The sequence below is a fragment of the Dipodascopsis tothii genome (assembly GCF_038497935.1).
Source record: "Dipodascopsis tothii strain CBS 759.85 unplaced genomic scaffold V1510scaffold_32, whole genome shotgun sequence".
Lineage (NCBI taxonomy): Eukaryota > Fungi > Ascomycota > Lipomycetes > Lipomycetales > Lipomycetaceae > Neoaidaea > Neoaidaea tothii.
The window spans coordinates 89,549-111,783 of record NW_027118016.1 but is presented as its reverse complement, the minus strand read 5'-3'; the positions used below and the strand labels follow the sequence as shown (position 1 = coordinate 111,783).

At 60.0% G+C, this 22,235-nt stretch overlaps 7 protein-coding genes and 3 non-coding genes across 10 annotated transcripts; 2 read left to right on the top strand and 8 right to left on the bottom strand.

The window, feature by feature from the left end:
* Window positions 1–1,159: 1,159 nt before the first annotated feature.
* Window positions 1,160–1,233, bottom strand: V1510DRAFT_t225. The gene has a single exon. It is a non-coding gene; the product is annotated as a tRNA-Met (tRNA).
* Window positions 1,234–3,318: 2,085 nt separating this feature from the next.
* V1510DRAFT_t224 lies at window positions 3,319–3,392 on the bottom strand. The gene has a single exon. It is a non-coding gene; the product is annotated as a tRNA-Ala (tRNA).
* Window positions 3,393–3,570: 178 nt separating this feature from the next.
* Window positions 3,571–5,311, bottom strand: V1510DRAFT_421815 (major facilitator superfamily domain-containing protein). Its single transcript, XM_066934684.1, has one exon. It carries the CDS (start codon window positions 5,167–5,169, stop codon window positions 3,646–3,648), a length of 1,524 nt encoding a protein of 507 aa, XP_066787255.1. The 5' UTR covers window positions 5,170–5,311; the 3' UTR covers window positions 3,571–3,645.
* A 1,204-nt stretch (window positions 5,312–6,515) lies between these two features.
* V1510DRAFT_t223 lies at window positions 6,516–6,606 on the bottom strand. Its single transcript has one exon. It is a non-coding gene; the product is annotated as a tRNA-Phe (tRNA).
* A 158-nt stretch (window positions 6,607–6,764) lies between these two features.
* V1510DRAFT_408155 (permease for cytosine/purines, uracil, thiamine, allantoin-domain-containing protein) lies at window positions 6,765–8,313 on the bottom strand (the record flags this gene model as incomplete). The annotated part of the gene is made up of 2 exons (XM_066932438.1): window positions 6,765–7,634; window positions 7,669–8,313. 2 exons carry the CDS (start codon window positions 8,311–8,313, stop codon window positions 6,765–6,767), a joined length of 1,515 nt encoding a protein of 504 aa, XP_066787254.1.
* A 1,062-nt stretch (window positions 8,314–9,375) lies between these two features.
* On the bottom strand, window positions 9,376–11,031 carry V1510DRAFT_421807 (permease for cytosine/purines, uracil, thiamine, allantoin-domain-containing protein). The gene has a single exon (XM_066934683.1). The coding sequence runs from the start codon at window positions 10,970–10,972 to the stop codon at window positions 9,455–9,457; it is 1,518 nt and encodes a 505-aa protein (XP_066787253.1). The 5' UTR covers window positions 10,973–11,031; the 3' UTR covers window positions 9,376–9,454.
* A 2,151-nt stretch (window positions 11,032–13,182) lies between these two features.
* On the bottom strand, window positions 13,183–15,201 carry V1510DRAFT_243221 (permease for cytosine/purines, uracil, thiamine, allantoin-domain-containing protein). The gene has a single exon (XM_066930546.1). It carries the CDS (start codon window positions 14,979–14,981, stop codon window positions 13,422–13,424), a length of 1,560 nt encoding a protein of 519 aa, XP_066787252.1. The 5' UTR covers window positions 14,982–15,201; the 3' UTR covers window positions 13,183–13,421.
* A 1,216-nt stretch (window positions 15,202–16,417) lies between these two features.
* Window positions 16,418–19,851, top strand: V1510DRAFT_421802 (uncharacterized protein). The gene is made up of 2 exons (XM_066934682.1): window positions 16,418–16,911; window positions 17,522–19,851. Exons 1-2 carry the CDS (start codon window positions 16,834–16,836, stop codon window positions 19,706–19,708), a joined length of 2,265 nt encoding a protein of 754 aa, XP_066787251.1. The 5' UTR covers window positions 16,418–16,833; the 3' UTR covers window positions 19,709–19,851.
* On the bottom strand, window positions 19,799–21,493 carry V1510DRAFT_421800 (uncharacterized protein). Its single transcript, XM_066934681.1, has one exon. The coding sequence runs from the start codon at window positions 21,307–21,309 to the stop codon at window positions 19,852–19,854; it is 1,458 nt and encodes a 485-aa protein (XP_066787250.1). The 5' UTR covers window positions 21,310–21,493; the 3' UTR covers window positions 19,799–19,851.
* On the top strand, window positions 21,443–22,217 carry V1510DRAFT_421799 (DNA directed RNA polymerase). Its single transcript, XM_066934680.1, has 2 exons — window positions 21,443–21,641; window positions 21,936–22,217. The coding sequence occupies exon 2, from the start codon at window positions 21,936–21,938 to the stop codon at window positions 22,152–22,154; it is 219 nt and encodes a 72-aa protein (XP_066787249.1). The 5' UTR covers window positions 21,443–21,641; the 3' UTR covers window positions 22,155–22,217.
* Window positions 22,218–22,235: the final 18 nt, after the last annotated feature.

The following is a 22,235-nucleotide window of genomic DNA, read 5'->3' as shown; positions in this document are numbered from 1 at the left end:
GCCTTTGAGAGCGCGAGTGTCGGCTGAAGCGGCACATTCGCCAGGAGGGTATTTTGCCGACTCGCTTCGGCTGTTGCGAGCGACAAATTGCTCATTCCGCTGCTAATTATAATATCGAAAACGGTGGGTGGCACAGCACTGCCGATCGCGCGTATGAGTGCTTTGCATGAGCCTCGATCGCTGAGCGTACACGTTGACCAGCTCGGCGGTCTGTTCGGGAAGAACTACCGTGGCGGTGGTGCAGACAATGTTTGTGTAGAAAAGGGAACAATACTAACGATGCGGTGGACGCTAATTGCATGAACGCGCATATGGCCGCGTGATCAAGCGTTTGCAAGGCTGTGCTGGGCACGCTCGGGCTAGCTGCGGCGAGATGAGTGATAGGTATCGTGACAGGAAGCTGGGCCGGCGTTGGACGAAGGCTAGTTTAGCCACAACAATGACGGTTGCGCCCACCAGGGGGTCAGAGGGGCGTGCGCGGTGTCCAGAGAGCCGTAAACTAGAGCTACAGGGGAACGACGGCATATCCGTCAGTTCATTCTTACTGCGAGAGCCATGCTGCAGCTGCAGATTCCAATTTCGGGCATGCTTTGGCGCTGGCTGAGGAGAGGGCGCCGATCTCACTATTGGGTTATTAATCCACTGATTAGAGGTTTTTTTGCAAGCTGCCTTAGCGTGTGGACAGTGTTGAGCATCTTGCAGGGCGAGATAAAACTACTGGATGTGTAGATCGAGCTCTTGCCTGATGCATCAGACTGGTACCAGACTGCGCTGTGACCTGGTCCTTCATGCGAATCACGAAGAATTTCTGCAATGTAGCTGCCAATATATTAGGCTTGCATGAAAGTGCAACTGCAGTTTACTTGCCAAGGCTCTGCATGAAAGTGCTGCAGAAAGACCGGACGTCAGCTAGTTTCTTGTCCTCTGTCCTGTGGCCTGGCTACGGTAACGATTGCTGCGGACAGTCGCGCAGACCCAGGTCCCGACCGATGCGCACATCACTAGGCCGGCTGCGATGCAAATATGTCTTCGGCAGTGACAACGTTTAGAGGCAGCACAGAGCCTATAAGCAGGCCGAACACGGCCGTTTTTGGCAATGAACCAGCCAACGACAATCTCGTCTGGTGTTCGACAGAGTGCATGCGATCGACAAAAAGTGTGCCTCGGGAGGGAGTCGAACCCACGACCTTGAGATTATGAGACTCACGCTTTAACCAACTAAGCCACCAAGGCGCTAATTGACTAATGTGGGTATTTTCAGCACCAAGTCCCCAGAGCTGTCACCAACCCACGAGAGCTATATATCCACCATCGTACAGCTGGCATCAAGCTGCATGTGCGTGCATGAAAGTGCGTCGCTGCAAGTCGGGTCGCTGGCGTTCGTAGAGCTTAATATTATTCCCTGATCTTTAGCATTGTTCCCTGGCCGTGCACCCATACGATCCTTACATTCCTGCCGTGATCATTTGCATGAATGTGCATTCATGCATCTTCAAAATTTATGGACGGCACCACCACCGGAAGCTGCGGGACCTGCCTACCCGCACTTATGCTCGGAGCACTGCGCTCCTTTGCCAGAGGCAACGCCGTCGGCCCATCTTCTGGCCGCCTACAGGAGTGCATCATGCAAAAGACTCGCATAAACCAGCAGGTTCATGCGGGCGCGTAGCCTCGGTGGGCCCTGAGTCCAGCAGTGTGCGGACGTAACGGCGCCGGCTGGTGCCCGAATGCCGTGGCAACGGTCTCTCATACAGCTTTGCTAGGAACGCGGCATTCTCTGCAGACCGACGGTAATGTGCCCAGGACTAGAACGCACCGGCCACGCTGCGTTCCGAATATCCGTAGTCTCCCTAGGTGGCCTGATTGGACCGTAGGGGCCGAGCTTTCACGCACGGCTGTGTAAGACCAGCCTCGGGCCCGGACGATCCGAACTCCGACTGCGCCGCATCCCCAGAGACACGCATATGCGTACCGTTACTCAACCGTCTCCGACGCATGAAATTACATGCCTCTGGGCAACGGGCGGCGTTAGTGCGCTAATGCAAGCCGTCTCCGCTAAGTCGTTGACCCATTTCAAGAACAATATTAATAGTTCAGGCACAATATCTAGCGAACGCAAGATTGATTTCGCACGATTGGATAAATGCAGACTACCGTGCTAATAACGCCAGTTAAAGCAAGATCGTATACCGGCCACTACTGGGCCAAAAAAACCGTTACGGTTGTCCTGTTAGCATTGTTCATCTCTTGCTCCTCACAACTTTTGGCCAGCCCACCCTGACACGGGACCGCCAAATGCTACCACATGCTGCAGGCGGCTGTAGAATTCCTGGGACTTTCAAGGACATCGGCTTACGCAGACTGGGCGCAGGCCTAAAGCAGTCTCGGCATTACGGCACGGCCTAGCTCTCGACGCATGCCCATGCCGTTTGGCCTGGCCATTGCGCAAGACCAGGCAAATCCCCTAACACTGCGGCGCCCGAGCAGTTCCGGGCACAAAAGTATTTAAGGCCACCTGAGTCCTCTTCCAGACGACATCAAACCAGCTCTCTTCCAAGCAAACAAACAACCAAGCAGTCTACTCTCCGCTCTTCAAGCCTATCTAATACTCTACACCCTATTATCGCAATGGAGCCCATCAACAACACGCCCGCTACTCCGATCGCTGCCCCCGGTAGCAACGTCCCTCTGCCGAGCCCCTTCAAGCACAGCAGTAAGGTGATGCACAACTGCACCATTGCCTGATCTTTGATCGCAAGGCTGGACAATTGTTAGATGAACAGTCAGTGGTCACAGACAGGATATTGCCAGCTGCTGGCAACGTCTTTTGACTCTTACGGGCCATTATGGCGATCCCCTCTGTAACATAGGGTTTTTTGATTTCTTGGATATGTTCCCGGCAACGTGAGAAGACGTGAATAATAGGCGCCGTGGAAATAAAAATGTACTAGGTTAACCGGTGTTTTGCGATAGCTTCTTGATGATTTCAATAAAATTGATACTACAAAATTTCATGGCATTGAAGTCTCGAGTATCGTAGTTTTTCGTAGGCATTGTTTTGGTGCATTTCCTCTTTTGCTCGAGAACCTCATCGAGAGGTTCTTGAACCAAAGGGTAATGTTGCCTGGAATGAAACTTTAGACTTCTTCGCTTAAGAAAGCTAAACCTGCCGTGGAAGCCTCAAGCTGGACGGGTATTGAAGGTCACCCAAACTGGACGAGCGACTGACTCTGCATGTAGTACGATTTGGGATGGGGCAGGCACAGCCGTAAGCTACGTACTAGGAGAACGCATGCAAGAAACAGAGAACCAAAAAGTTGGACGACACCGGAATCGAACCGGGGACCTCTCCCATGCTAAGGGAATGTGATAACCAACTACACCAGACGCCCATGTGACCTGGACTCCTGCTATCTTCAACGACTATCCGAAATCGAGCACCCGCAAGCAAGGCACAAAGCAGGCTACGCTGTGGTGCGATACTGCACTAAAGCACGAAAGTGCCAATCGTCACAGAGAGTCCGGTAGGACCGTCTGGTCGAAAGTCACGTCTACTGTACGTCTCAAACGTTGTCAAAAATCACAAATGTCATTACTAAGTATACATGCTTGTTAACCGCTAAACACCTCTTTGCAATAATCCGTTTAAAGGAGAAATCTATAGCCAGTAGTACCGTCCATGCCATCGATCGTTTCTCCGCGGGTGAGCTTCTTGTTGGCGCGCGCGAGCTGCAGGCGTAAAAGGGTGGCAAATGCCATGCCCGAAAATGCAAAGGCCATGCAAACTCCAAAGCCAACGTAAAAATGCGGAGTGGCAGACGCCGCCGAGAAAAGGTACGTGACGAATGTGTTCGGGATATTACCTCCGATATTGACGCAGGCAACAGCCGCGGCACGCTTGATCGGAGGTCTAGCGGTCGTATTGACCAGCCAAGTGAAGCCCAGCGACCATGAATTGTAGACCTGCAAAAGCAGGATCATGGCCACGTAGCGCGGTGCAGTTTTGGTGCTCGAGATACCAATGATGAAACCGATCAGGGAGAGCATCGGACCCCAGAGCATATGCAGATAACGCTCACCGGTGCGGTCAGCGTGCACGCTGTTGAGAACCGAAGTGAGGGCGACTAGCAACCACGGGGGGGCAGTCAGCAGCAGAGTCTTCGGACGAGAGAAGCCAAGCGAGCCCACGATGGTCGGGAACACGGTGTTGATACCGGCAGTGACGGCGAACGAGAACATCATCAAGAAGATGGTCACTACCTTGACGTCCTTGACAGCAAGCATGAAACCGCCAAAGGCAGACTTCGCCTTGGCCTTCTCTGCGTCGTCGCCCTCCTGGCCCGAGGTGTCATCGTCGCGCTGGCCGACGTCCTCAATCATACGAACGACAGCAAGTAGACGCTCCTCCTTGGAAAGCCAGCGGGTGGTAGCCGGCAGCTGGGGAAGAATTGGAATAGCTGCGAGAGCAACACCAACAGTAACAACGCCCTCGATCAGAAACAGCCACCGCCAGGCAGCCAGACCACGGACGCCGTCTAGGTTCTCGGTCACACCGTAGGCAATCAGACCAGAGAAAGCACCCGAGAGCCATGAGCCGCAGACAAAGATAGCTGAGCGACTAGATATTTCCTTGCGAGTGTACCAGCAGGACAGGTAGAATACGACGCCCGGGTAGAACACAGCTTCAGCGAAACCGATCAGGAAGCGCACAGCGAGAAGACCACCGAAACCCTGTACGGCGGCAGTGCAAGCCGAGAGAATGCCCCAGATAGCCATGGCTGACGGGAGATAGATAGAAGGCTTCCCAATTTTTTCGAGAATGAGGTTAGAGGGAACTTGCATGAGGATGTAGCCAATGAACAAAATCGACACACAGGTAGAATACTGAGTGTCTGAAAGATGAAGGTCCTCCATAAGCGTCGAAAGCTTTGCAGCAGCAATGTTGTTCCGGTCAAGGTAATTAAGAATGTACATGGCAATGGTCATAGGAAGAATTGCCAGGTCAATCTTTAGCTTCAGACGCTTCTCAAGCGCCTCACGCTCAGGAGTGCCCTTCGCGGGAAGGGTCACGCCGTCGAACATGCCGTCGTAGGCGCCGACGGGAACCGGAGCATTCTCCAGGTTCTCGACGCCAGCCTTCTCAACCTCCAGAGACTTGATGCTAGTCATGATTGATGTATGGAGACCACGTCACAACTAGGCGAGTACTCAACTTGGAGTCTTTTGTCTGTCTTGCCGGTGCCCCACAAATAGGCAGCAGGCTCAGCTTTTGTATTCGGGGTGAATGAAAAGACACTATTGCGAATTCTGGATCGTACACCTACCCCGCGTCCCCTTCTTAGCGGATTTATCCGCTATAAACCTTAAAAGCCACACCGTCATGCAGATGAGATCACTACACAGCTTATTTTGGCTTACAATGTTCGCTAAACAAGGCATCCCCCCATCTATTACACACCCTGTTTGCATGCTCCCCACGAAACGCACGTTTCCTAAGCTTTTTTGAACGATAGTCGTTGTGTTTCATTGGTGCGGTCAACAGCTCCCCCCACAAAAGAGAGGGCTGCACACGCGTTAAGGTTCCACGCCCCCCGCGCTCGTTTGCCGCCTTCCCAACGTTGCAGATAGACAACGAGAACAAACCGAACAAGTACCCTACTGGGCTGTCTGTGCGAAGCGGAGCTTGGGCGCCGTTCCGCGGTCCGCAATCGGCCCGCGCCGGCCCGTTGTTTTACCGTCGTCCCGAAAACAAATGTGTAGCTCAATAACCGCTGGCAATACAAGACATCAGTTGGCAGCTAGCAAGCACTGACCGATCGTCGACCGAGATACGCTATTGCGGTCGAGATGCCGCTGGCTGCTCCTACTGGACAGTGAACCGCAGCACTAAGGTCAGTCAGGCGCCGCGGGGTAGGACGCCAAGTTTCGGAACGGAGCACACGGCGCCGCGCTCCGAAGTAATCAAGCCGGAGACGGCGAGAGTTTTTCCGGACGTAACCCTTCTCGGCTAAAACCGCGTTGGGGGAGGTTCGATGCCTGACCCGACGATGTTCACCAATCTGTTTGACGCAGGTGCTTGGCATAATTTACCATGCAGCCCATCGACTTGGAGTAATGTGGGCGCTTAGTACGGTATCGGAGATACTTCGGCGTGGGGTCGTTCGCGCATTATTCACGTGAGCGCATTCCGACGTCAATCCGCTTAAAGAAATCACCCCGCTGACCACCGACTTATCGTGGCGAGGTGCAGATGATCTATCTCGGCACCACGAGACTTTCGGACAGATGTCGACCGCAGGTACAGGCTTACAAATTTCATGCGTCCATGCCGTGGACCAAGAGCCGCCACGGCGGTAATTGGTGATCGGCGATTTATCGGACCTCCGCTGGCCGGCTTACGGTTCTCGCCGCGGCGGCTACTTTTAAGAGGATACGCCAAGCCGCTAAGAGAGACGGCTGAGGTTCGGATCAAACGTAAAAAACAGAATAGTAGAGAAAAAAAATTCAGCAAAAAATGCGGTGTCTGTGGATCGAACACAGGACCTTCAGATAACTCAACCGAAGTTTTGCTTCAGTCTGACGCTCTCCCAACTGAGCCAACCCCGCTACTCTTGAATTCCTTGTCATATATGACACTTTAATTGAAAGACATGCGCGCTAGTGAACCGAGGTTTCAACGACTCAAATCCGCGGCTGGCGAAATCGAGCAGGTCGGAATTGGTCTTATCAGTAGATATCTTACTAAAGTACACATGTTCTGACTTCTAGCGGCCAAAGTATTTGTACTCGAGCGGACGGGCTAGTACATAGGCCAGAGCACTGAACCCGAGGGTGATCTCGAAGCCGATATCGCCCTTGGCAAGAGTCGCAAGCGGGCCGGTCCACCAAGTTTGACTCATTCCGACAACCATAGCGCCAACACCGACAAGGAATGCGAACAGTGTCGAGTAGCCGGGCGGCAGCTTGCTCGGGTCGTTATAGTCGTCAAAGTTGTAACCTCCAAAGCCGCGCCGGATAAGCAGGTGCTCAATGGTGGCAATGGAGATGTACGACGTAACCCAATAGCCCATGATACCCATAAAGTCCTCCATGTACTCCTCGAACGAGTAGTACGCGGGAATGGACACAGCAATGAACAGGCCGGAGGAGATTATGGCCCAGATGATTCGCGGAATCTTGTTGAAGATACCCGCCAGCGCCTGAATTGACAGGCCAAACGAGTAGTTATTCGGGCAGGTACCGCCGACAGTCGACAGCGCCAGAATAACCAGGCAGAACGAGCCGAAGCCGTGGAGTGAGTCCTGGACAAGAATGGCGTACAGCAGGCCGCCCATGCTGTTGTCGTTGTACCCCTGGGCGAATCTCTCCGAGGTGAATGTGCCCATGAAGCACGACAGGCCAATGAGCTCGACAAACACAATCGGCACGTAGATCGAGAAGAATACGACCGCAAACAGCTTGTACAGATTGGTGTTCTTGGGTTGGTACACAACGTAGTCGGTCGCGAAGGTCGTCCATCCGGCGGCTCCGCCAAAGATGACGGAGCCGAACGTCAGGACCGATCCAGCTTCGATTGTGCCGGTCGCCAGCGTGCCGGTGGTGAAGGCGCCCGACATCTTGAGGCGCGCAATGATCTGGCGTCAGCAGCTACACCAGTCGCACACTTACCACAAACATGATAATTAGAGTTGGCAGCCACGAGTACTTTTCGTACGTGTGCACAACGCGGTAGCCAAACAGCGTCAGCACAAAGGCCATGATCGTAATCATGAGCACGCCGGCCCATGGCGGGACGTTGTGGTCGGCCGCAACAGTGTGCAGCATTTGGGCGCCAACGATGGTGCTAATGGCGGACCAGCCGACGCACGAGATAAGGTTCAGGAACGTGAAGATCTTGGCTCCGTAGAAACCAAACCAGTACCGGCCGAGCAGCATCTGGCGGAAGCCCAGCTTAGGGCCAAAGAGCGAGAACCACGCAACGGGCAGTGTGCCGAGCGCGGTGAAAAACACGATGACGCAGAGCGAGTCCCAAAATTGTAGGCCGACCTGGGGTCCGAGCGCGCCCGTCGACAGGCAGGTCACGACCATGTTGATCGAGAAGAAGAAGAATCCCGGGCGTAGAAGCGACGTGTCGGTGCGCTCGTCCTCGGGCACACGCTCGACGCCGCGGGCCTCCATGGCGTAGCTGTTGGCGAAGGTCTGGATACGGCCGTACAACGAGACATCGTGGGCGGCGGCCGGCTCGGCGTATCCGACCGCGACGTCCTTCTCACTCACGTCCAATGCGTTCTTTTCGAGATCCGACGAAGACATGTTTGAGCTGCAAGTGTGGTCTAGTGCGGAGATGCTGCCGTTATATGAGCACTATCGACTTGGTGGACCTCGGTCTTGTCCTGATAGCAGCAGCTGCTCACGTTCTAGTCGGGGCCAAGCGTAGCCTGGGGGGGTAGCTAGTGCTGTGGTTCCCTGTGCGTAGACAGACAGACGACTCACAGTCAAGACAATACGGACAAGGCAGGGCCACGGACTTGCTGCGAACCGAGTACGTCCCTATGCGGTATGTCCCAGTCAGCGCAGAGCATTATGAGTACGATATTGGGCTAGCGTATACCTTATGGCCGCACTAACACTATACAAAGGCCCCAGTCTGCTTTCCGTTAGTCGGCCTGGTCTGTGGGGTCTCGCGATTAGCGATAAGCGATAAGTCCGCATTGTCGAGCTCCCATCGAGCAGAGAACGCGAGAACAGCTGCTATCAGCGCCTAGCTTTGCCGGGCGCTGGACGTACGCGTACGACAGACGCTGGACTTGGCGAGCAGTTTCATTCGATAAGCCACAGAAGACGAAGAGCGGGCACTAGCGCTCTACCGAGCCGGAGATATGTGGGTTCCGTCCGCAAGCCACAGAGCTAACTTAAAGCCCTCGAGACGCGCGTGACTCCTATTGTAGTCAGATAGTGGCGTAAGGCGCCGCAAACGCCAGGGACACCCTATGCCGCGGGCCGGCGATGCGCGAGGACGGTGCGCGGTTGCCCGTAGCCCAGCGTGCGCGGCAGCACTTACACTCGCGGGCCATCCCAGCGTGCGGCTTGTCTCTGGCGGTGCGCCTCAGTGCAGTGGAACGGGTGGCTGTGCGAGCCAGCCGCGCCGCTCTCGCGTGGGTGACATCCTGTGGCGTTGTGGCTTGCCGCCAACGGCCCCTGTTGCTGTCCGATATGCTGGCTCAGTCAATCGAGTCATCCGGAAGTGCGGGTTAGCGGAAGCAGACCGAGCAAGCGCAAATTGCCACCGTACGCGCCGTCACCGCAATACGAGGCCCGGACTCCGAGAGCCCGTGCCTGAAGCAAACACAGCGTCGATAACGACGAGCTGATGAAATGATGGTAAACCTTCTATTTCCAGCTAAAAACCAGGTCGTATAGCACATAAAATTACAGTCATTAAAACAAAGGGCTTCTAGTGGCCAAAGTACTTCAGCTCAAGCGGGCGAGCGATCATGAAAACCACGCCCGAGAAACCAATGCAAAGCTCAAACGCAATGTCACCCTCGACCTTCTTGGCCAGGGGACCGGTCCACCAGGTCTGGTCCATACCAACGACCATGGCACCGACACCAGCCAGGAAGGCGATGAGAGTGGCCCATCCCGGAGGCAGCTTGGAGCTGTCATTCCAGTGAGTGACGTCGTAGCCAGAGTATCCCTTGCGGATGTAGAAGTGCTCCAGGGCCGCGATGGTCATGTACGACGAGACCCAGTATCCCATAATGTTCATAAAGTCCTGCATGTAGGCGTTGAACGAGTAGTAAGCCGGGATTGAGACAGCGATGAACAGGCCCGACGAGACAACGGCCCAGATGATACGCGGAACCTTGAGGAAGATGTCGTCGAGCGCCTGGATGGTCAGGCCGAACGAGTAGTTGTTCGGGCAAGTGCCACCGATGGTCGAGAGAGCCAGGACGACCAGGCAGAACTCGCCAAAACCGTGAAGCGAGTTGTCGACAAGGATGGCGTGCAGCAGACCGCCGATACCGTTGTTCTCATAGCTGGTGGCCATGTTCTCGTTGGTAAAGGTGCCCATCATGCAAGCCAGGCCGATGATGTCGACGAAGACAATGGGGATCCACAGAGCGAAGAAGACGACGAAGAACAGCTTGACCGGGTTGGTGGTCTTGGGCTGGTAGACGACGTAGTCGCACGCGAAGGTGGCCCAACCGGCGGTACCGCCGAAGAGAATCGAGCCAAAGGTCAGGACCGCACCGATCTCGGCCTGGCCAGTCTTGAGCTCGCCAGTGGTGAAGGCGCCGGACTTGTGCAGGCGAACACAGATGATGATCAGGATGATGAAGGTCGGGATCCAGCAGTACTTCTCGTAGTTGTGGACAATCTTGTAACCGAAGAGGGTCAGGGTGAAGGCCAGCAGGGTGATGATGAGGACACCCGCCCACGGAGGCACGTTGTGGCTGCTGCCGATGGTGTGCAGCATCTGGGCACCGACGATGGTGTTGATGGCCGACCAGCCCACGCACGAGATCAGGTTCAGGAACGAGAAGATCTTGTTGCCTTGCATGCCGAACCAGTATCTGCCGAGGATCATCTGGCGGAAGCCCAGCTTGGGGCCAAAGAGCGAGAACAGGGCGACGGGCGCAGCGCCAAGGGCGTTGAAGAACAGAATGACGAGGACCGAGTCCCAGAAGGCCAGGCCGAGCTCGGGGCCGACGGCACCAATCGACAGCGCCGAGACGACCAGATTGATAGCGAACCAGAACGAGCCGGCCTTGTAGATAGACGAGTCCGTGCGCTCGTCCTCAGGAACACGCTCGACACCACGGGCCTCCATGGCGTACTTTCCAGCGAAGTTCTGGATACGGCCATAGAGCGAAGTGTCGACCGACGAGCCATCGCTGATCTCGTACGAGTCAACCTTCTCGGCGACCTTCTCTTCTCCAACTTCGGGGTCCAGATCGTAGACAGTCATTGCGTATATGAGCCGGGGGGGGGGCAGTCTATTGCGCAGTCCGGGTTGAGTTCCGGAGAGCGGGAGAGGCCAGTATTTATCCTCGATGAGCGCGCCTGGCAGGCTGATATCAGGTCGCAGCGCTCAACGGTCCTTGCCTGTTCAGGCTGGGGTCCTGCTCAGAGCCGCCCGCAATCTATGCAGAATCTGCACAGAGGTGTTCTATCGCTCGTCGCAGTGTCGCCAATACGAGGTGGCTCATGTATACGGTACCGGGAAGAGTGTGGGTGCGCCAAAAATTGGACCAGTACCGGTACTGCATGTCATCTGCGACACATGCGCGCGCTATCGTCTAGCTCAGTGCAATCCTGCATACGCTCATAGATATGCATTAGCGTGCGTTAGAGTTTCGCTGTGCATGGGGCCGCATTCGGGGTGGGCCAAGCTTTTGGGACGATAGCAGCCTGTCTGGGCAACGCAGCAGCACCACCGAGAGGTGATGGAAGCGGGATGCGCCAAAAGCAGGGGTCGAAGGGTGTGAGAAGCTGACCGCGTGCACTCGTGGGCATGCGCAGCACTCGTGGCGACCGTTGTCGCGCGTGCTGCCCGTGGCCGTAGAAACGTCGCACGGCCGGGCGGCTGGCAGCGGCGGGCACCGCGTCGCCGTGGGCGCGGGGCGCGGATAAGCAAATAATACGCTTGGAGCACACGCTACACGGTGGCGGCACGTCGGGCCAGGTTCCGACAGCAGCTCACACGACGCGGCCGGAGAGAGCACAGCTAGCGCGAATCGTAGGCCGTGTAATAGCAGTTGGACGCGCTGAGATTCGCCGGTCGCCGTGGCTGCGATACCAGACAATACGAGGAATGTGGCGGGCGCAATCTGGCTAAGGCGATAGCCACGCGCAACGACTGCGACTGAGTCTTATCGGCAAACGGTAGGATGACACGCTGGGCGTGGCAGCGGCCGGCAGCCGGCCGGGCGAGCCAGACGCACGTCGGGAAGCCGTGGACGGCACTGGGACGCACACCGGGACGCAGCCGCGACGATCGTCGCAGCCGTGGCCGCCACCTTCCCTGCAGCCAGGCGCGCCGATGGGCAACAGACCCCGGCGAAGCTTGCCCCGCCTGGCCCTGTGCCGGCGTCTTGGCCGTGCCTGTGCGGCCCAGGGCCGGCCATGGCGGGCCTTGCTTCGAACGGACGCTTGTATTAAATGCCGCGAGCTTAGGGGACTAGCGGCCGGAGCCAGGACCTGCTGGTCGGGGACTACCGCAACCGGGGAACACCGCGGGTGGTCTAGCTATGATTGGCCGCCGTGACTGCGGAGTATACGATAAAGGCTACATCACATGTACACCAAGCCATCGCCACACATGCGACTGGAAGTCATCCAGGCGGCTTGCGTTTTGCCGACGTGGTGGCTGTCGCGCGTGGGCGGGCGTCTGCAGGCTGCCGAGCCGGAGACAACGGCGGTGTGGTCGTGGGCGGGCGCGACCGGCCTGGTGCGTGGGCCATAGCGGTTCGCGCTGCGGCAGGAACCGACCCCTATCGGCACCGCCGAGCGGCTGGCCCTGCTGGTCGGTGCTTCTGCTGCTATCAGTAGATAGCATCCCACTCCCCAACCACCACGGTGGAATCGAAGCGCCCGATTGCGCCGCTAGTGCCTTCTGCACGGCTAGTGCGTAATTTGCGTATCGGGCGCCGCCTCTAGACAGCCGCGCAGTAGCGCCGCCAGAGATTGCCGCGCCTACTATGCTAGGCCCAGCCGGGCGGCACGGCGCGCTTTCAGCGCCTCACGCGCCCTTAGCCGAAAACTGCCCGGCCTCTGCCGGATTGGACGGCGCTGGGCCGGCAGCCACCGTTGGTAGTCACAGGACTGCATATTGGGCGGCGAGACTCAGTCGGGTGGGCGAGTCGGGCAACGATTGAGTCACCCCGGGCGTTGCTGGGCAAAAGGTCAGAAACCGAGCCGTCAACAAGAAGCCAAGACATTAAAACTCTGGGCAGGCAGGTTCCCACCGCGGCCCTGGCATTGTCATGGTTTGTGCCGTGGTCTGTGCCCAGGAATAGGTCGGGCCGACTGTCGCAGTGACCACGCGTTCGCCCGCCCGAACTCGCCGAACACCGACGGCCGATATCCGACGCGCAGCAACACGAGCTTGCTGGGCTCTGACTAGCCCAGTACGGCCGCGGACGATATCAGTGTGCTCTGGCAATACGGGCTACTGGCGCTAGTTGGAGAAGCGGGTCGACGGGGGGGTACGTTAGTCGGAGATATGACGGCGCCGACGATAAGCGTGATGATAAAGGCAGTGGGCGAGCGCGCAGCCGATAAGCAGCCACGAGTTCGGCGCTCGGAGTCCGACGTGGCTCTTACTTGGCGACGCACGATCCGACATGGTCAGGGCTGGGGCTGTGACAAGTGTTCTAAAAAAGGAATTACTTTTGGGTGCAGAGAAAATGCCCATTCTAGCGACCAAACTTCTTATACTCGAGCGGGCGGATGATGGCGTAGACCAGCAGCGAGAACCCAAACGTGAGCTCGAAGCCGATGTCACCGCTGACCTTCTCGGCAAGCGGTCCTGTCCACCAGGTCTGGCTCATGCCGACGACCATGCCGGCGACCGAGCTAGCAAAGGCGATAAGCGTCGCCAGGCCGGGCGGCAGCAGGCCGGCCGACGTGAGGAAGCTGAAGTTGTAGCGCTGGTCCGCGGGTTTGCGCTCGATGATGACGTAGTGCTCGTACAGTGCGATAGCGATGTAGGCCGCATCCCAGTAGCCCATGATTCCCATGAAGTCCTCCATGTACTCCTGGAACGAGTAGTACGCCGGAATGGACACACCAAGGAACAACAGCGACGCGATCGCGGTCCAAACCAGGCGCGGCACCCGGTAAAAGACCCGGCAGAGCGACTGCATGCACAGACCGAACGAGTACGTGCCGGGGCAGGTGCCAGCGACGGTCGACAGCGCCAGCAGCGCAACGCAGAACCGGCCAAAGTCGTTGAGCGAGTCCGGCACGAGGATGGCGTACAGCAGGCCACCAATGCCGTTGTCACTAAAGTGCTGCGAGTACGTCGCATTGGAGAACGTGCCCATCATGCACGCGAGGCCGACGAGATTGCCAAACGTCAGCGGTACAAACACGCCGAGGAACGTCAGCAGGAAGATCTTCCACGGACGGACCGTGTTAGGCTGGTAGACGACGTAGTCGCAGGCGGCCGGCGCCCAGCCCGCGCTGGAGCCGAACAGCGCCGAGCCGTACGAGAGCACTTTGCCGGCCTCCAGCGAGCCAGAGCCGAGCGCTCCGCCGGTAGTGAAAGAGCCCGAAATCTTCAGCCGTGCGATCACAATGAAGATGATCACTGTCGTTGGAATCCAGGAGTACTTCATGTAGGCATGCACGATCTTGTAGCCAAAGAGCGTGACAATGAACGTCAGGAAGATGATGATCAAGATGCCCGCCCACGACGGCAGTACATTGCGACTGAGCGAATGCAGCATCTGCGCGGCGATTATTGTGTTGATCGCAGACCAGCCGACACACGAGATCGCGTTGAGCACGACAAAGATCTTGACACCGTAGTAGCCAAACCAGAACCGTGAGAGCGGCATCTGTCGCAGGCCGTACTTGGGGCCAAACGTGGCAAACCAGGCCACAGGGATCGCGCCCAAGGCATTGAAGAAGATCGTGCACAGCAGTGAGTCCCAGAACTTCATGCCGACTGAGATGCCAATGGTGCCGGTCGAGATCGTCGACACGACGAGGTTGCACGCAAACCAGAACGAGCCCATGGTCCAGATCGACTTGTCCGTGCGCTCCGATTCGGGCACCCGCTCGATGCCGCGGGTCTCCATCTGGAACTTGCTTCCGAAGAGCTGTACCCGCTCGAAGAGCGTGGGCTTCACTGGGACCGACGTCTGCGTGACGTTGCTCTCGGACTTGCCGTCCGTCAGCGAGTGCGACGTCGAGACGTCGAGGTAGCAGTCCTGCTCATGCTCATTTTTTTCCAGATCGGTGGCGCTCATGATGGGCAGAATCGTACAGGACCGAGTACGACAGGGTGGCTCCGGAGATCGAGGACCGGGGAGGAAAAGTTTTGCTCGCGAGACCCATAGATCAGCTTGAGCATGGTCGGTCACTTTATGGCCGCGTGAGACTGCTTTTCTCGCGCGATTTGGCTTTTTTTTTTCCCTTAAGCAGCGTTAAGCTCCTGGCCCAGCAGACGAACAAAGTTATTTTGTTAGCACAGGTGTTTAAACTTGCTCGGAAACAATGTGCCCTGTGCGCTGTGACTCAAAAGTGGCTTGGGCTGGCAGCTGACGCGGCAAGCGGCTCGGTGTAGCGCCGCACGGTGTAAGACAGCGTGGCGGCAGGGGCTACCCAGGCACATGACCGTCTGAGCCGCACGATGTGCGGCACTCGACAACCAGCACGGGCGTGCACTGATCGTGACAGAGCGGGGATGTCACCTGGCCGCGGGCGGACAGGTGGCCGACCAACACGCTGGCTGAGGGCACCAGCAGATGTGGCGCGCCAACGAGTCTAGGGCCGAGCTAGAGGCATTCGATCCCGACGGGAGAATGCTAGACCAGCCTGAGGCGAGCAGTGTGTAGACGCGAGCCATAAGCGGCAAGGTGGCAGCACCGAGGCGAGAACCAAGGCATCAAGTCACAGCACGCTGGTGAGGCAACAGCAGAGTGGCCGGGAAGTGAGTGGCCGACGGGAGCACAGCGGGCGCCACGTCAGGCCAGCTCAGGCACCCGGAGCTGCTACGCAACCAACAGCGCGAGCAGGGCAGAGGCAAAAACTTTCCTTGTGACCGTCCAAACGCGGCTCTAGCGACCAACTCGACAGACAAAACTGCGGCGTCATCGGGGGCCGTGCAGCGGGGCAGCGGCGGATCGACGCCGCGCTCGGCGCCCTCACGGCCACGATAAGCCGGTCAAAACTTTAGCGGCGGACAGACCGCTGGGCGACGGCGCTGCCAGAGCCCGCAACGCGTGGGGGCGCGTTTCTCGGGGCGCGCGCGGGCGCCGGCGCCGGCGCCGGCTGCGCCGGCGCGCGCCGGGAGCTCGAGAATGCGCTGCGGCCCTCACTGTCGCGCGGGCGGTACGTGACGGCGGTCCGGCGGTCGTCAGGCAGGCTGTGGGAGACAGCCATTGCGTCGTACTTCGTGGTGGGCCGCGGTGAGGTCGCTAGAGGCTGGCGTGGAGAAGGACATGGCCGCGGCGGCGGCTTTTATTCTCAGAGGTCTATCAAACATCTATCAAGCACGGCCAGACATGCGCCCTGCAGTGCAAGGCACGTCGTGTACCTATCAAACATTGCTAGTCTGCTGCAGTCCGCTGGGGCTGGGACCGGCCTGGGGCCTGCGGCCGTGCGCGAGGCGCAGGTGGCGGCGCGCGGACCGTGTGGCTGGTCGCCTGCTGGGGCTTCAGCTGTGCAGCGGCTTGGGCGGGGCGTGCGGCGCAACACGTGGAGCACGTGACTCCGCGACACGTCGCGGCGATCCACCCGGCCCGAGCGGCTGGGCCGACCTCACAAACACCCGGAAGAGCAGCGACGGCACCGCGCCCGGGAGCCCGGACAACAAGACAGGCCTGGCCAGACCAAGACACGGCGAGTGCGGGTGGCGAGCATTGCGCGACCCCGCAGACCGGGACGTGGTCGCACACAGCACCGCGAGCGCAGCGCATCTAGCGGACGCACCGCGAGCCAGCACGGCGGTACCTACGGCACAGCGGAGGCCGCGCGACCAAAGGCCGTACGTGGCAAGGCCGGCACGTGTGCTAGAGGCCACGGCTACGGCTCCGGCGGAATCAGCACCGCGCGCGACCAGACCGCGCGCGACCGCGCGCTCCAAGACATCGCCCAGAGATGATTGGGACCGACTACATTGCCGGCGACGCCTTTGTGCGCGACCTGGCGGCGTTCATGCGCACCTACGAACGGCGGGTAAGTGTAGTATTGGGGCTGGAACGCGCCGCGCAGCGGCGGCTCGCGCGGTGCGGCGGCTGTGGCAGACAGTGTGGCGGCGCGGCGGGTGCCCGGCAGGTGCCCGGCAGCCGCCGCCATCTGCCTGGATGGCGGCAACAGGCAGTCGCTGGGTAGCGGCGGCCGCCGCAGGGTACATCACGGCTGGCGCAGCCGTGCTGCCCGCGCGCCATCTGGTCGCGGCGTGTGGAGGGTCGGAGATGGCCGGGCTGCTGCCGCGCGCCTGCGCGGCGGCTGGGCGGCCGAGCGGCTGGGCGGCTGAGGCGCCTGGCTCTCGCGAAGACCGTCTGCGCCGGCCGGGGACCATCTGCACGGCGGCTGACCTCCGGGCCGTCCTGCGCGGCGGAGTCGACCCAGTGGGCTGGACTCAGGGGTATGCACGCTCGGACAGGCATGGTCTCAGCAAGTGTTTTCTTTTGCTGGCCAGAGTCAGGGGCAGCAGTCCCCTCGTCGAGCATGTGCATCATTCCTGCAGACCCAGACCGCTGGATCGGTCACCCACCGGCGATCGTCTCGGCGTCTGAAGCAGCCACGCGGCCTCGGACGAATATAATGGAAGCTAACGAAACAGCTGGCTGCACGCCGAGGCCCCGTTGAGGATGTCTCATTCACCGCGCGAACGCTACAGAAACTCTCTACGACGGACCTGCTTCAGTCCAGTCGTCCGTTGCGCTTGTCGCTGACACCACACTTCCTGTACTACCTAACATGTCGTTTCGAAGACATTGGACTCGACATCGGTCCGGACCCGATTGAGCTTGAAGGATCCGCTGCAGCGAGCTCGTTGGCCCACGCCCGCGGCGGCAGCGGCCGCAGCCGTGACCGCGACCGAGACAGCACGTCGGATGCACGATCGGTGCAGTCAACGCAGAGCTCAATGTCGCTGTCAGGCGTGCTGTCGATGTTTTCATTTGGCGGCGATGGCGACATCGAGACCGATGTGCGCTACATCTACACAACGTTCACGCTACTGTCGGCGCTGCGTGTCGCGCCTGAGGCGCGCGCGAAGACGATCGAGGGTTTTGACGATTTCCACGTCGGCAAGGTTATCTCGCTAACCATGTTCAAGAACGTAACGTCGCTGGAGCTGGTAGACATTGATGTACAGCTCACGTACGGATGGCACCTGCTGGCTGAACAGCTCAAGCATCTCAGCGTGCAGCATTCTGCGCTCGACGACGCCAGCGAGCTCCTGCGGGATCTGGTTTTGGACAACATTGCGCGCCAGGAGGGCTCGCGGTATACGCTCGGAACTCATGGGACGGACGGAATACCTGAGAAGGCACACGAGCCAGCAAAGGTTGCGGCCGAGGCGCACGAGCCGCAGGCCCCGAAGGAGGCGACGAGCCTGACCGTGCCCTCGACTCCGGGCCTGCCAGTTCCGCGACGGACGGCGTCGCCGGCCCGAAAGTCGGCGAACTGGTCTGCCGGATGGGTGGCGCGGTCGCCGCCACAGCGGATCACAATCGAACACGCACCCGGCGCCGGTGCTGCGCGCCTGGCGCGCGGCGCGGCGCCGTCGATTCTGACGGCACTGACGACGGCGACGTCCACGACGACTTTTGATAGCACTGCGCCGGTCCGCGGCACCTTGCCGTCGTCCAAGTGGATGTACGTTCGCACGCTGTCGCTGTCGCACAATGGCATCTCGTCGATTGCGCCAATGAGCATGGTGTCACTGGGGGCGTCGCTGACGTCGCTGGATCTGTCGCACAACTTGCTGGTGTCGATTCCAAGCGCGCTGTCGTCGCTCAGCTCGCTGACGTCTCTGGACGTGAGCTACAACTTGCTGACGTCGCTGCATTCGTTGACGCACCACCCACTGCCGGCGGTGGCGACGATTGTACTGCGGGGAAACCAACTTGCGTCGCTGGCGGGTCTGGATCGGATCGTCTCGCTGGAGCGAGTGGACCTGCGCGACAATGCGCTGGTGGACCCGATGGAGCTGGCGCGGCTCACCGGCGCCCCCGACATGACCGACCTCTGGGTATCGGGCAACCCGTTCGTCAAGGCGTACACCGGCACGTACCGGACCACAATATTCAACCTGTTTCGGTCGACGCCCGGGTTCACGGAGGACGTTCGGATTGATGGAAACGGTCCCGGTCTGCTCGAGCAGCGGACGCTGGCGGAGCGCGCCGAGGAGCGGGCACCGTCGCCAGGTCGCGAGGCATATCCGGACGTTCGGCGCGAGCTGGCGACCGCGCCGGCGAGCGCGGCGGCGAGCATGCGCAGTGTTTCGACCGAGAAGGAGGTCGTGGTGACGCCGCCGACGCCGCCGACGCAGCGCGGCCGCGTGCTCGGGCGCAACATGGTGCGCACGCTGAGCGACGAGAGCATCGACGTGCGCTCGGTGGCCAGCTCGGTTGCGAGCGTGCTGCTCGATGGCACTGACCGTCGGCTGGCTATGTTCATGAGCGAGCCGAACTCGCGGTCGAGCTCGGTCGAGCGCGAGCGTGTCAAGGTCGTCAGTCCGCGCACCAAGAAGAAGCATCACCGCCGGCGGGTGATCGACATCGACGGCAACAGCGTGGCCGAGTCCGAGCGGCCCCGCAGCCGGTCGCCGCGGCAGTCGCGGCCGCCGTCGGTGTACTCGGACCGATCGGTCGAGACCGTGTTGAGCGGCAAGGACGACGGGCGGCGCGTGCGGCAGGGCGAGGAATACAGGAAACACATCGAGGCCTTACGCAGCGACGTCGGCAGCGGGTGGCTGTCGGTGCTTACCGAGGAGGCCTGGAACGCGAGCGTCGGGCGGTAATAGATGGGCGCAGCCCGTAATGTCATCAGGGAGGAGGAGCATGGCGGACGCGGGCAGTGACGACAAATGACCGCGTCGCGCCGGTGGGGATGGGGCATATGAATTGCTGAAGAAGCATATAATACAAGTCATGACCAGACAACTCAGGCCTTCTTGGGTCCTGAGAGCGCGGCGGGCGCGGCGTAGCGGGCCTGGCGCAGGCGCTTCTTCTCGGCCTGGGCCATGCGGATCTTGTCATCGCCCGACAGACCGGCCTCGGCCTCGGCAACAGACTCCTTGCCAAAGAGGACGTCCCAGACGCGACCGTCGCCCCAGAACCAGCCCTGGCGGTCGACGACCCAGGGCATTTTCTTGCCTTCCTCAAAGAGGAAAACCATGAACTGGGAACGGCTAGCGGTGCCGTAGAGACCGTCGCCGGTCCAGACCTTGGAGCCCCCGCGGTTCAGGCCACGCGAGAGCTGCTCGAGCGGCATCGTGTGGACGGGCGACGCCTGGCCAGGCAGCAGCGGGTGCGTCACGAAGCGGACATGCTCAGCAACGCCGCGGTGCGCGGGCATGTACCACATGCGCTTGACCAGGTGCGTCGGGAACTTGAGGAAGAAGTAGACCATGGCGGCAGGAATGGAGAACACGGCGACAGACGCCACAGACCGCACCATGTACCATGCGATGTTCTGGACATCTGAGAGGTGTTCCTCGTTGTTGACAAAGATCTTGTAGGACTCACGCAGGGACCAGTCTAGCGAGAGCAGGCCGTAGACGGAAAAGACGACGGCGGCCGAGTAGAGGATGACGAAGTAGAGCCGGTGGGGCTCGGAGTGGTAGAGGAGGACCTCGGGCTCGCGCGAGTTGCGCAGCAGCCGCATGAGCATGTGAAACGAGAGGTCCTTGGACACGCGCGGCGTGTTGGCCATGAGCGAGTGTAGCGGCAACGTGGGCAGGGCTTCGCGCGAGAGCGGCCACTTGGGCGCCAGCCGGTCGGCGTACGTGAAGCCCTCGCCCTCGTCGGCGGACACGCGCGGGACGTCGACCGGCGGGTTCATGGTCACGGCGGCGGGCGCGCCCGTGAGGTTGCCGGGGAGAGGCGCGGCGGCAACGGTGGCGGCGTCGATTGCGACCGCAGACGGGCTCGGCCCCGACGGCGTCAGTTCGTGCTGCAGCTCGTCGCGCAGCTGCTCCTTGGCGGCCTCGGTCGCGGCGTCGGCCGCGGCCGTCTCGGCTGCCTTGACTGACTCGGGCTCGGGTTTGGCTGGGACCGCCTCTGGCGCGCCAGCCGGCGGCGTGAACGCTTCGGTGGCGACCTTGGCCGCCTCGAGCGGCCGCTCGGGCTCCTTGGCTGCCATCTTCTTGGCTTTGGCTGTCTTCTTGGCCTTCTTGGGTGCCTTGGCCTTCTGGCTGGCGTGGCGACGGCCGATTTCAGGACCGAGGCCGGTCAGAGGCGGCCGGCAAAGCGCGAGATTGCGCGCAGACACGCCGTCAGCGGCCCAGCGACCGAGACAGAAGGTGGCCACGGACGGCTTCGCCACGATCATGGTGCGGGCGACCGGCCGCGCCAGCGGCCGGCTGCAGGCGAGGCCGAGCATAGTTCCGGCGAGCCGCATGGCGGAATTTGAACGATGTGACAGCTTCGTTCCGGTCCGAACGGGCCTGTTGTGGTCACACGAGCGAGTGCGGCGTGGTCCGAGGTCGTGGCAGTGATGTCGGGCCTGGTGGGGTGTTGTCACCGGTGTGGACGGGCTGGATCGGTGCCGGATCTCGGGGCGTGGGAACTCGCGATGTTTTTTTATGGCGGTGAGTTTGTGTTTTAGCTATCGGCGCTTTCAGAACTACAAAAAATTTTTCTAGCCGCCGACTTATCAACCGGAGCGATCACATACTGCAGCACGCGGTATAATTTTGGAAGCATATCAATCGGACGACTGCATAGATCAAGGTAGGTGACTACGAGGGTGGCGGGGACCGTATGGGGAGCGGCAAGCTGGATGAAAGCCGGATCGAACGAGATCGGGCTTGGCCTGGCGGGGGTTGCAGAGAGCGCGCGAGCGCTCCCGGCGGCACGCGCGGACGCAGGCAGGCAGCGGCCAGCAGGTGCTGATGGCCGCAGCAATCTGGGCTCGCTGCGGGCGCCGATGGCCGCGATGTCGCGGCCGCGGTGTCGCGGCCGCGGTCACGGCCGCCGTCAGCCGGCGATCGCCACCCCTAATCTACGGAGCCAGCTGACCAGCAGATGAACCGGGAATCGTTCGTTCCGCCCACTCAGAGCGCCGCCGGCGCGGCCGCGGCTGGCCGGGCGTTCCAGCCGATCCAGGCAATCACGTACCTGTGCGCGAACTGCGCCGCACCGAACACGCTGAACCGCAACGACCCGGTCCGGTGCCGCGAGTGCGGCCACCGTGTTCTGTACAAGCAGCGCACACGGCGGATGGTGCAGTTCGAGGCGCGCTAAGCATGGGGAGATGTACTATAGGGAACCGGGCAGAGCCCAGGTCAATGTATGGGTTTATTATGAGCCAGCACAATGCGCGTG

Excerpts from the sequence above, each read along its gene's own strand:
- V1510DRAFT_421815 (XM_066934684.1), bottom strand. The coding sequence starts at position 5,169 with ATGACTAGCATCAAGTCTCTGGAGGTTGAGAAGGCTGGCGTCGAGAAC.
- V1510DRAFT_421807 (XM_066934683.1), bottom strand. The coding sequence starts at position 10,972 with ATGACTGTCTACGATCTGGACCCCGAAGTTGGAGAAGAGAAGGTCGCC.
- V1510DRAFT_243221 (XM_066930546.1), bottom strand. The coding sequence starts at position 14,981 with ATGAGCGCCACCGATCTGGAAAAAAATGAGCATGAGCAGGACTGCTAC.
- V1510DRAFT_421802 (XM_066934682.1), top strand. The coding sequence starts at position 16,834 with ATGATTGGGACCGACTACATTGCCGGCGACGCCTTTGTGCGCGACCTG. Across the intron at positions 16,912-17,521 it reads TGCGCACCTACGAACGGCGG|CTGGCTGCACGCCGAGGCCC; the intron begins GTAAGTGTAGTA and ends CTAACGAAACAG.
- V1510DRAFT_421800 (XM_066934681.1), bottom strand. The coding sequence starts at position 21,309 with ATGCGGCTCGCCGGAACTATGCTCGGCCTCGCCTGCAGCCGGCCGCTG.
- V1510DRAFT_421799 (XM_066934680.1), top strand. The coding sequence starts at position 21,936 with ATGAACCGGGAATCGTTCGTTCCGCCCACTCAGAGCGCCGCCGGCGCG.